The sequence below is a fragment of the Hyperolius riggenbachi genome, chromosome 11, assembly GCF_040937935.1.
Source record: "Hyperolius riggenbachi isolate aHypRig1 chromosome 11, aHypRig1.pri, whole genome shotgun sequence".
Lineage (NCBI taxonomy): Eukaryota > Metazoa > Chordata > Amphibia > Anura > Hyperoliidae > Hyperolius > Hyperolius riggenbachi.
The window spans coordinates 118,059,121-118,071,361 of NC_090656.1; the positions used below are offsets into that span (position 1 = coordinate 118,059,121).

At 46.0% G+C, this 12,241-nt stretch overlaps 1 protein-coding gene across 1 annotated transcript in view; it reads left to right on the forward strand.

Annotated features, from left to right (window-relative positions):
* LOC137537857 (mucin-2-like) overlaps window positions 1–12,241 on the forward strand; it is a 350,759-nt gene that overhangs the window by 231,401 nt on the left and 107,117 nt on the right. The window contains exon 18 of the mRNA XM_068259807.1: window positions 1,134–1,373. Within this exon, the coding sequence (XP_068115908.1) occupies window positions 1,134–1,373 (240 nt within the window). The remainder of the gene's footprint in view (window positions 1–1,133; window positions 1,374–12,241) is intronic.

Consider the following 12,241-nt stretch of genomic DNA (forward strand, 5'->3'; position numbering starts at 1 on the left):
TATTTTTTAACAGACATATTTCATTGAGTTTTGCAATACAGTATACTACAACAGTGGGAAAAAACACAACAACATCCTCCCCATCCCCCAAACAAACCTTGCAACCACCTATCTTCCTTTCACATCCCCTGCAACCCCTCTCCCACCTTTCTTTTAGAAATAAAGTTCAGAATGCAGTAGATAACAGAAAACAAGAACAGAATGAGTGAAAAAAATGAAGAAAATATGTTTAAAGGACAAAAGACTCTAATTTATTGTACAAGAGTGGAATAATCCACAACAACCCCTTCCCCCCATCACCCCCAAAGACCCTCCAACCTACAAACTATCCATAAACTCCCACTTTAATGCCTGATTAATAAGTTCCAGAGAGTAGTAGCCAGTGTGAGTGATCACCCGAAATTCAGCATTTTCATAATTACGACATAAAATTTGCAATTACGACACAATATTGTATTCGTAATTATCAGAAATTATCATGTTTAATTTTGTCTTACTTGTAATTACGTAATGTCTTGTAAAACAAGAAAATTAAAATAAATTATGAAATTACAGTTTTACACAAAAATTAAACCCAAAAAATACTCATAATTACAAAAATGGTAATAATTACGAAAACGTAATCACAAAAGCTATCATAATTATGAAAAAAATTGTAACTATGAAAAATGTGTGTATGGTTGTAATTACGCAAACTTTCACATCATATTTCATGATTCTGATTTTTCCAATATGATGGTAATTGTAATTATGTTAATTATGCAACATTTTGCAAAACTGTGAGCTCCTCAGGGACAGTTAGTGACATGACTGTATACACTACATAAAAGCACCGCAGAAGACATCAGCACTGTACAAATACACAATAATAATAATTGACAGAGAGAAAACTTTCCGCACACATCTTCCATTTTCTATTAAAGGAATATTGGGGAATAGTTCTATTTTATGTACACATTAAAATAATAAATGCGTATATTTGAAACAAGCAGATTTTGTATTCTCAACAAATGTGGAACATCCATTAGATTTGCATCATAATGTAATTTATTAAAGTTTATTTTGAACATATCAGACAAATAATGATTTTTTTTTCTTGTTGGCATTTTGACAATTTTTATTATTTTTTACAGAATAAAGTCTGTGGGCTCTGTGGAAATTTTGATGATAACTCAAACAATGACTTCAATACCAGAGGGCACAGCACAGTGGAGGATGTTATTGAATTTGGTAACAGCTGGAAACTGTCACCATCTTGTCCTGATGTTGATGAAATAGTAGAGCCGTGTGATTTACATCCACACAGGAAGTCATGGGCACAAAGAAAATGCAGCGTGATACTCAGTGACACTTTCAAAGACTGCCATTCTCAGGTAACTTTTACTGTCCAAAGGAAAATTAATAGACAAAGCCGGATTATGAATTTAAATGGAAGACAAAAACCTCTGCATGGCCACTCACACAGTTCATATTAGACATATCTTACAATAGAATGTCAGTTCCGAAGTATGACTACAATTGTAATGCACGTCATGAATATAGACGGATAAGGAGGAACCCAATAAGGAATAAAATAGACCCTAGTTTATTTTTTTATTTTTTTGTGAGGAAAAAGGAAACAAAGCTTTCGAGGTGACATATGACATGATGAGATAAACGTGTATGTACAGTGCAAAATATATTAATAACCAGGCTGTTTTACTTGTTTTATTTTGCTGCCTGAAAGAGTTAAGAGTTTATTTTCACCTCAGATTCACTTTAAAGAGAACCCGAGGTGGCATTGCATTATTTTACTGGGGCACAGAGGCTGGTTGGGCACACTAACACCAGCCTCTGTTGCCCCATCGTGTGCCTCAAAGACCCCCCTGCTCGCCGCTATACTCCCCACAGTGCTGGCGACACGCAGCGCGTCGCCAGCACAATGTATACCCTAGTGCTGTCTGTCAGCGCCGCTCCGCCGCCTCCTCCGCATCGCCGCTACCCGCCCTCGTCCCTTCCCTCCAATCAGCGGGAGGAAAGGGACACGGGAGGGTAGCGGCGATGCGGAGGAGGCGGCGGAGCGGCGCTGACAGACAGCACTAGGGTAAACATTGTGCTGGCGACACGCTGCGTGTCGCCAGCACTGCGGGGGTATAGCGGCGAGCAGGGGGGTCTTTGAGGCACACGGTGGGGCAACAGAGGCTGGTGTTAGTGTGCCCAACCAGCCTCTGTGCCATACTAGCATAATGCAATGCCACCTCGGGTTCTCTTTAAGGATACAGGTGCTTTTTAAGTGTAGTTCACTAATCAGTTGGCTATGAGCTTAAATGAGATATTCACATAGACACAAAGGAACTCAAAGACACTGGGAGCCTGTTCTGGTGTATTATGGTTATTTTAGAATCCAACAGCAATATAGTCTAAAGTACTCAAGTCTCGGTTGCCAGTCTAGCCACCACTCTCTGCACATGGGGGAACTAGCTAGCAAGCTTGTTATGCTTGCTAGCTAGTCATCCAAAATATACACATATATTTTTTCATACTTTTTGTATGTGTCTATCATTACATTTATTTCCATAGACAGTTACTGTGCAGTAGCTGTATTAACAGCATGTGGAGAAAATCTGCAGCCAACTCTGCACTCTGGTCTTATGGTCTTTGCCAGACACATTTCAATATGTACTAACTAAACTCAATATACAGCTAAGAGAAATACGGAGGTCACCCACAGGGAAGGAAGAGAGATGAACCATTAAAATATTTAAAAGGAAGATAAGGATGTACTTGCCTCTGAAATAATAATAGCTAATAGTTCAAAGGTTTTATTGAGACTTTTCGCACCAGTTTAAAATGGGATGGAAAGAATAATTTGCTTCAAATGTACCGTATGGTCTCCAAAGTTAAAAGGAACACTATCAAACCATGTATTATAAAATGGCAATGTACAAATAATGTCTAAGTAAATGTGTAAACATTTTCCTACTTTTCATGTTAAATATCAGAGGCAAAAGCTGTTATTCACTGTGTAGATTTTAGCTACGTTTGGAATGTCTCATTTGCATAGGTGAATCTCTGCAGTGTGACATGCTAAGAACAGTGTAATATTGAAGCAGAGTTATATGAAAAGCCAGTCGTCTGGTTTTAGATACTATTGCAGTTGTTTATGATGCACATAAGTCACATTTCCTCTGCTTTCTGCAGACAGCTCACAGAGACACAGCAGCTTCAGCTGCTGAGAGCTTTCTCTCACACACAGGCCTAACAGATGAAGTGTGAGGGAATTACTCCTTCCCCTTATAGTTCGCTATGCCGTCAGAAAGAATTGACGACACTGAGGTGTGAAAGAAATTTGATAACAGAAAACAAAGGTAAAAGCATTTAAATGTATACACCAGTGCTTAACAGCACTTCCTAAACTTATCCTATCTAAATTGAAAAAAAAATGTTAATCGATAGTGTTCCTAAAAAAAATAAAAAAAGATTATTTTACTAATACACTAATGCTCCATATACAAATCGTTTTGCAGGCAGACCTTCTGCTTCTTCAGGTCCTTCTGTGCTAATAGCTGCTAATTGCTGGTTATAAATGAGCATATGAATTCTGTGAAATTTTGAATGTAAAATTTTAGCTGAGAATGTGGGATTTATGGAATATATATATATATATATATATACACATACACACACATATATATCTCGAAACTCCAATTTTAGGTTTGTGAACCTAGAACGTGAACTTCCGCAAAAGTTTCCGAACCTGCAAACTTGCCGAACCACAATAGACTTCAATGGGCAGGCGAACTTTTAAAACTACAAACACTAATTCTGGGCACTAAAGTGATGGAGAAGATGTTTCAAGGGGTCTAACACCTGTAGGGGGGCATGGTGGAGTGGGATATACGCCAAAAGTCCCGGGGAAAAAGCCGGATTTGATGCACAGCAGGGTTTAAGGGCAAAAATCACACTGCATTGCTAAATTGGAGGCCTTTAAAGTGCTTTAAAACATCTTGCATGTGTATACATCAATCAGGTAGTGTAATTAGTGTACTGCTTCACACTGACAGACTAAACTCACTGTGTAACACACCGCAAACAGCTGTTTGTGTAGTGATGACTGTGCTGGACTGGTGCGCACCATGCCGAGAGTGCAGGCGATGGCGGTTTTCAAGCCCATATGGTCGGGCTGAGGTAGCTCAATGACAGAACAGCAGCGACTGAGTGTCTAGCTGATCGAATTTGGTCTGTCCACAAAGAAGCAATGACTTTATCTTCTTGGGTCAGGTGTGCCCCCCAACCCCAACACACTCCTTTAGTTGGTCATTGCTTCATTGTGATACGCGGCAAGGTAATGATCATGAAGGGGAATTGACACATGTACATGCCTTTTGTTTTTTTTGTTGAAGCCGCAGTGCAGCCAGAAAAATTAGGCAGGCATGTACACCCACCAGAAAAATTAGTATAAAAATTCAGAAATCTACCTGGAGTCCTGAACCCTGTTGGTGGTGGTGGAGAAGGCAGTCAAGCGGCCTGCAGGCAGAGATGCTGTGTGGGGACTAACTTAGTCTTGGGGCAGGCAGTCACACGGTGTGTAGACAGAGATGCTGTGTGTTGGGACTGTCTTTGGGCAGGCCTGACCGTGCTTTGCAGACCAGGCATCCGTGGTCAGATGGACCCTTGACCCAACGCTGTGTGCCAGAGATGACACCACTTGCCTTTCAACATCACGGTACAGTTTGGGTATCGCCTTTTTTGATAAATAATTGCATGATGGTATCTTACACTGTGGTGTGTGGCTCTGCTTTTGTGTGCTGCTTTTCCTCAGGTGGTCATCCCATTGCAGTTTCTGCTTTGTAATCATGTGCCTTCGTAAGGTAGTTGACCCTACTCGGATCTTGGTCTTTTTATGGCTCAATTTTCTTTGGCATAGAGTAAAGATGGCATTGCTCTCATCTGAGGCAGACACACAAAAAATGTCCACACTGCTGAGCCCTGGGATGATGGCACTTTGGTGATGGCTGCCGACGGAGTGTTAAGTGGGGTGCCAGAATCAGAGCAGGAGGAGGAAGATATGTCACGCTTCCATGCGGAAGCTGAGGAAGATGAGGTGTTCTGTGTTAAATAGTCAACTACGTCCTAAAAATATTGGGGGTTGATGGCACGTGCCTTCTTCTGAATACTGTACTTTGGTCGAGGGCTGCACGAAATCACGACAGCATGACCTCAAACAGACCTGCCAGGTGGCCTGCCTCTTGCTCTGCCTCTGCCTCTTGTTTTGTCCATATTGGGGGGATGAAGGGAAAGGTATGCACTGACTTGACTAATACAATGTGCGATTACACAGGTGCAGTGAAAAGGTTGCAGTGACTGCTAGTACAACATAGTGCGGTCACACAGGTGCAGTGAAAAGGTGAATGCTGAACAACAATGTGCGGTCAGTCACAGGTGCAGTTACAGGTATGCATGGACTGGTATTACACAATACAATGTGCAGCTGTCACACACACAGATGGAGTAAAAGGTATGCAGTGACTGCTGGTATATAATACAATGTGCGGTCAGTTACAGGTATGCACGGACTGGTATTACACAATGCAATGTGCAGCTGTCACACACACAGGTCCAGTGCCAGTGAAAGGTATACACTGAATGTGCTGGGCCTGGCACAGTATAGCAGTTAGCAAGGGCCAGCTGCGACACACAGGACTGTATAATGCAGTGTCAGTGCCAGTGGCACACAAAAAAAACCACTTCACAAGAACATTAGCTCTGAAAAGAGCTCTTTTTGTGGTGCTTTTCAACAACAAATATCAGCTAGGAGCAAGCTACAAGAGCCTAACTAAGCTTTTCCTATCTCTGCAGCAGGTTCCTCTCCCTTCTCTCACTAGCAGCAGCAGGCAGAGTGAGATCATGGCTGATGCTGCTGCCTTATATAAAGGAGGGGGGGGGGCTCCTGGAGGGAGTGTAGCCTGTTTGGCTGCCAAGCGTCTGCTGACTGTGATGTAGAGGGTCAAAGCTTAGCCCAATTATGTAGTATAGGGGGCGGGTCGAACACGCATAAACCAGCAATGTTCGCGCAAACAAGTTTGCCGGTGAACCGTGCGGGAAAACTCTCTCTCTCTCTCTCTCTCTGTCTCTCTCTCTCTCTCTATATATATATACACTGTATATATATATATATATATATATATTTATTTACATTTTGGCACATTACTGCCACAAACATGAATCAATTTTATTGGAATTCCACATGAAAGACCAATACAAAGTGGTATACATGTGAGAAGTGGAATGAAAATCATGCATGATTCCAAACATTTTTTACAAATAACTGCAAAAGTATTCGGCCCCCTTGAAGTTTTCCACATTTTGTCACATGAATCAATTTTATTGGAATTCTATATGAAAGACCAATACAAAGTAGTGTACATGGGAGAAGTGGAACAAAAATCATACATTATTCCAAACATTTTGTACAATAAATAACTGCAAAGTGGCGTGTGCGTAATTATTCAGCCCCCTGAGTCAATACTTTGTAGAACCACCTTTTGCTGCAATTAGAGCTGCCAGTCTTTTAGTGCATGTCTCTACCAGCTTTGCACATCTAGAGACTGAAATCCTTTCCTATTCTTCTTTGCAAAACAACTCCAGGTCAGTCAGATTAGATGGACAGCATTTGTGAACAGCAGTTTTCAGATCTTGCCACAGATTCTTGATTGGATTTAGATCTGGACTTTGGCAGGGCCATTCTAACACATGGATATGTTTTGTTTTAAACCATTCCATTGTTGCCCAGGCTTTATGTTTAGGGTCGTTGTCCTGCTGGAAGGTGAACCTCCACCTGAGTCTCAAGTCTTTTGCAGACTCCAAGAGGTTTACTTCCAAGATTGCCCTGTATTTGACTCCATCCATCTTCCCATCAACTCTGACTAGCTTCCCTGTCCCTGCTGAAGAGAAGCACCCCCAGAGCATAATGCTGCAACCACCATATTTGACAGTGGGGATGGTGCGTTCAAAGTGATGTGCAGTGTGTTTTCCACCACACATAGCGTTTTGCATTTTGGCCAAAAAGTTCCATTTTGGTCTCATCTGACCAGAGCGCCTTCTTCCACATGGTTGCTGTGTCCCCCACTTGACTTGTGGCAAACTGAAAACTGGACTTCGTATGCTTTTCTGTTAACAATGGCTTTCTTCTTGCCACTCTTACATAAAGGCCAATTTTGTGCAGTGCATGACTAATAGTTGCCCTATGGACAGATTCCCCCACCTGAGCTGTAGATCTCTGCAGTTAGTCCAGAGTCACTATGGGTCTCTTGATTGCATTTCTGATCAGCGCTCTCCTTGTTCGGTCTGTGAGTTTAGGTGGTCAGCCTTGTCTTGGTAGGCTTACAGTAGTGTCATACTCCTTCCATTTCTGAAAGATGGCTTGAACAGTGCTCCGTGGGATGTTTAAGGCTTTGGAAATCTTTTTGTAGCCTAAGCCTGCTTTAAATTTCTCAATAACTTTATCTCTGACCTGTCTGGTGTGTTATTTGGACTTCATGGTGTTGTTGCTCCCAGTATTCTCTTTGACAACCTCTGAGGCCATCACAGAACAGCTGTATTTGTACTGACATTAGATTACACACAGGTGCACTCTATTTAGTCATTAGCACTCATCAGGCAATGTATATGGGCAACTGACTGTACTCAGACCAAAGGGGGCTGAATAATTACGCACACCCCACTTTGCAGTTATTTATTTGTAAAAAAATGTTTGGAATCATGTATGATTTTAATTCCACTCCTCACTCCGAGTGGGCCGAACCTCCGATTTTAGGTTCGCGAACCGGGTTCGCGAACTTTCGCGTAACGTTCGGTTTGCGTTAAAGTTCGCGAACCGCAATAGACCTCAAAGGGGATGCGAACTTTGAAAAAAAAAAATTATGCTGGCCACAAAACTGATGGAAAAGATGTTTCAAGGGGTCTAACACCTGGAGGGGGGCATGGCGGAGTGAGATACATGCCAAAAGTCCCGGGGAAAAATCTGGATTTGACGCAAAGCAGCGTTTTAAGGGCAGAAATCACATTGAATGCTAAATGACAGGCCTAAAGTGCTTTAAAACATAAACATCTTGCATGTGTATACATCAATCAGGTAGTGTAATTAACCTCCTTGGCGGTCTGATTCTTTCCAGATTTTAGGGTCTAAAAGTGGTGCAATTTTTTTCCACTCTTTCAGACCCTAAAACTTGAAAAAAATCATTCTGGCAGGGAGATCTGCAGCAAAAAAAAAAAAAAAAGTACCTTCCTGGGCTCCTGTGCTGCAGTTCTCTCTTTGCCCACAAGATGGCGCTAATATACATATAAACGAACTTCTCTATATTTCTCTAATATAGAGAAGTTCGTTTTCAATATTAGCCCCGCCCCCGATGACGTCACGCTGCCACCACCGCTCTGCTGCTGCCACCACGGCTGCGCTGCTCCAACTGGCTGCTGGGTCCCCGGAAGAATAGCGGGGACATGGGGGATCCCGGCGGCCAGGGAAAGACCCCACACTGCCGGGGAGAGAGGCTGGAGTCCCGCTGCGCAGCGAGATCGCGCGCGGGACTCCAAAACTACAGGTAAAGCTCTGCAATGCCTACCCCGACCTGAGCTCGGGATCACCGCTAACAGCTTATTTTTTCTACCCCGAGCTCAGGTCGGGAAAACCGGCAAGGAGGTTAAGGTACTGCTTTACACTGACACACCAAACTCACCGTGTAACGCACCGCAAACAGCTGTTTGTGTAGTGATGGCCGTGCTGGACTGGTGCGCACCATGGTGAGAGTGCAGGTTTTGGTGGCTTTACAGCCCATATGGTCGCCTGGCTGATGTAGCTGAATGACAGAACAGTGACTGTCCAGCTGATCAAATGTGGTCTGACCACAATGAAGCAACGACCTTATTATCTTTTGTGTGCCCCCCGAGACACTCATCTAGGCGCCGGTCATTGCTTCATTGTGATACGCAAGCCCCTTCACCACGGCAAGGTAATGATCACGAAGGGGAATGGGCGCATGTACATGCCTTTTCTTTTGTTGTTGCAGCTGCCCGCAGTGCAGCCAGAAAAATTAGGCAGTCATGTACACGCACCAGATAAATTATTACAGCGGCCGCTGCTAGCAGCGGCCTAAAAAATTCAGCAATCCGCCTGGAGTCCCGGACCCTGTTGGTGGTGGCGGAGAAGGTAGTCAAGCAGCCTGCAGGCAGACATGCTGTGTGGAGGGACTGGGAGCGACTTAGTCTTCTTGGGGCAGCCCAGGCAGCCAGTCACACGGCGTGCAGGCAGAGATGCCTGACTTAGTCTTGGGGCGGGCAGCAGCCCTCCGGGATCCATGCCTCATTCATTTTGATAAAGGTGAGGTACTTAACACTTTTGTGACTTAGGCGACTTCTCTTCTCTGTGACAATGCCTCCAGCTGTGCTGAAGGTCCTTTCTGACAGGACGCTTGCGGCAGGGCAGGAGAGAAGTTGGATGGCAAATTGGGACAGCTCTGGCCACAGGTCAAGCCTGCGCACCCAGTAGTTCAAGGGTTCCTCATCGCTGTTCACAGCAGTGTCTACATCCACACTTAAGGCCAGGTAGTCGGCTACCTGCCGTTCCAGGCGTTGGTGGAGGGTGGATCCGGAAGGGCTACGGCGAGGCGTTGGACTAAAGAACGTCCGCATGTCCGACATCACCATGAGATCGCTGGAGCGTCCTGTCTTTGACTGCGTGGACACGGGAGGAGGATTAGTGGCAGTGGTACCTTGCTGGCGTTGTGCTGTCACATCACCCTTAAAGGCATTGTAAAGCATAGTTGACAGCTGGTTCTGCATGTGCTGCATCCTTTCCACCTTCCGGTGAGTTGGTAACAGGTCCGCCACTTTGTGCCTGTACCGAGGGTCTAGTAGTGTGGCCACCCAGTACAGCTCATTCCCCTTGAAGTTTTTTATACGGGGGTCCCTCAACAGGCAGGACAGCATAAAAGACGACATCTGCACAAAGTCGGATCCAGTACCCTCCATCTCCTCTTGCTCTTCCTCAGTGACGTCAGGTAAGTCAACCTCCTCCCCCAGCCGCGAACAATACCACGGGAAGGTTGAGCAGCACAAGCCCCTTGCGACGCCTGCTGCGGTTGTTCTCCTGCCGCTGTCCCCTCCTCCTCCTCCCCCAAAGAAACACCTTGCTCATCATCCTCTGAGTCTGACTCGTCTTCTGCACACGACTTCTCTTCTTCCTCCTCCTCCCCCCTCTGTGCTGCCGCAGGTGTTGAGGAAACAGCTGGGTCTGATGAAAATTGGTCCCATGCCTGTTCCTGCCGTAACGGTTCCTGGTCACGCTCATTCACAGCTTCATCCGCCACTCTACGCACAGCACGCTCCAAGAAGTAAGCGTAAGGAATTAAGTCGCTGATGGTGCCTTCACTGCGGCTCACCAGGTTGGTCACCTCCTCAAACGGCCGCATGAGCCTGCATGCATTTTTCATCAGTGTCCAGTTGTCGGGCCAGAACATCCGCATCTTCCCAGACTGTTTCATTCTACTGTAGTTGTAGAGGTAGTGGGTCACGGCTTTCTTCTGTTCTAGCAGGCGGGAGAACATGAGCAGGGTCGAGTTCCAGCGAGTCGGGCTATCGCAAATGAGGCGTCTCACCGGCATGTTGTTTTTGCGCTGAATTTCCGCAAAGCGTGCCATGGCTGTGTAAGACCGCCTCAAATGCCCACAGAACTTCCTGGCCTGCTTCAGGACATTCGCTAAGCCAGGGTACTTTGCCACAAATCTTTGAACCACTAGATTCATGACATGTGCCATGCAGGGTATGTGTGTCAGCTTCCCCATATGCAAAGCGGCAAGCAGATTGCTGCCGTTGTCGCACACCACGTTGCCTATCTCCAGGTGGTGCGGGGTCAGCCACTCATCCACCTGTTTCTTAAGAGCAGCCAGGAGAGCTGCTCCAGTGTGACTCTCCGCTTTGAGACAAGACATGTCTAAGATGGCGTGACACCGTCTTACCTGGCATGCAGCATAGGCCCTGCGGAGCTGGGGCTGTGTAGCTGGAGAGGAGAACTGCCACTCAGCCAAGGAGGAGGAGGACAGCGAAGAGCATGTAGCAGGAGGAGAGGAGGTGGCAGGAGGCCTGCCTGCAAGCCGTGGAGGTGTCACAATTTGGTCCGCTGCGCCCTGCTTGCCATCGTTCACCACCAGGTTCACCCAATGGGCTGTGTAGGTAATGTAGCGGCCCTGCCCGTGCTTGGCAGACCAGGCATCCGTGGTCAGGTGTACCCTTGACCCAACGCTCTTCGCAAGAGATGACACCACTTGCCTCTCAACTTCACGGTGCAGTTGGGGTATGGCCTTTCTCGAAAAATAAGTGCGGCCTGGCATCTTCCACTGCGGTGCTCCGATGGCCACAAATTTACGGAAGGCCTCAGAGTCCACCAGCCGGTATGGTAACAGCTGCCGAGCTAACAGTTCCGCCACGCCAGCTGTCAGACGCCGGGCAAGGGGGTGACTGGCCGAAATTGGCTTCTTCCGCTCAAACATTTCCTTCACGGACACCTGACTGCTGCTGTGGGCAGAGGAGCAGGAACCGCTCAAGGGAAGAGGCGGAGTGGAGGAGGGTGCCTGTGAAGGTGGAAGGGAGAAAGCGGCAGAAGCAGATAATGCACCTGATGGAGGAGGAAGAGGAGAAGGAGGGTGGCTTTGCTTTTGTGTGCTGCTGCTGCTTTTGCTCAGGTGGCCATCCCATTGCTGTTTGTGCCTTTTCTCCAGGTGCCTTCGTAAGGCACTTGTCCCTACGTGAGTGTTGGCCTTTCCACGGCTCAATTTTTGTTGGCAGAGCGAACAGATGGCTTTGGTCCGATCTGAGGCACACACATTAAAAAATTTCCACACCGCTGAGCCACCCTGGGATGTGGGCACTATGGGGACCTCAGCAGCTGATGCTGAAGGGCAAGTTAGCTGGCTGTACATAGGTGGCGATACATGGTGCCGGACTCTGCCACCAGCTGTTTCTGACGAAGAGCTGCCCCAGCTTCTTTCAGCAACTTCTCTCCTCCTACTACTCTCTGACTCCCCCTCTGAACTGTCCCCCTCTTCATCTCCTCTATTGGGAACATACAGAGGATCCCTATCATCATCATCATCGTAGTCATCCTGCCCAGCTTCGCTTGACTTAGAAAAATCCAAACATGCACCATCAGTAGGTCCTTCATCCTCCTTACATGTTACATCCATAGTGTTGCCGCGTAACGCAGACATAT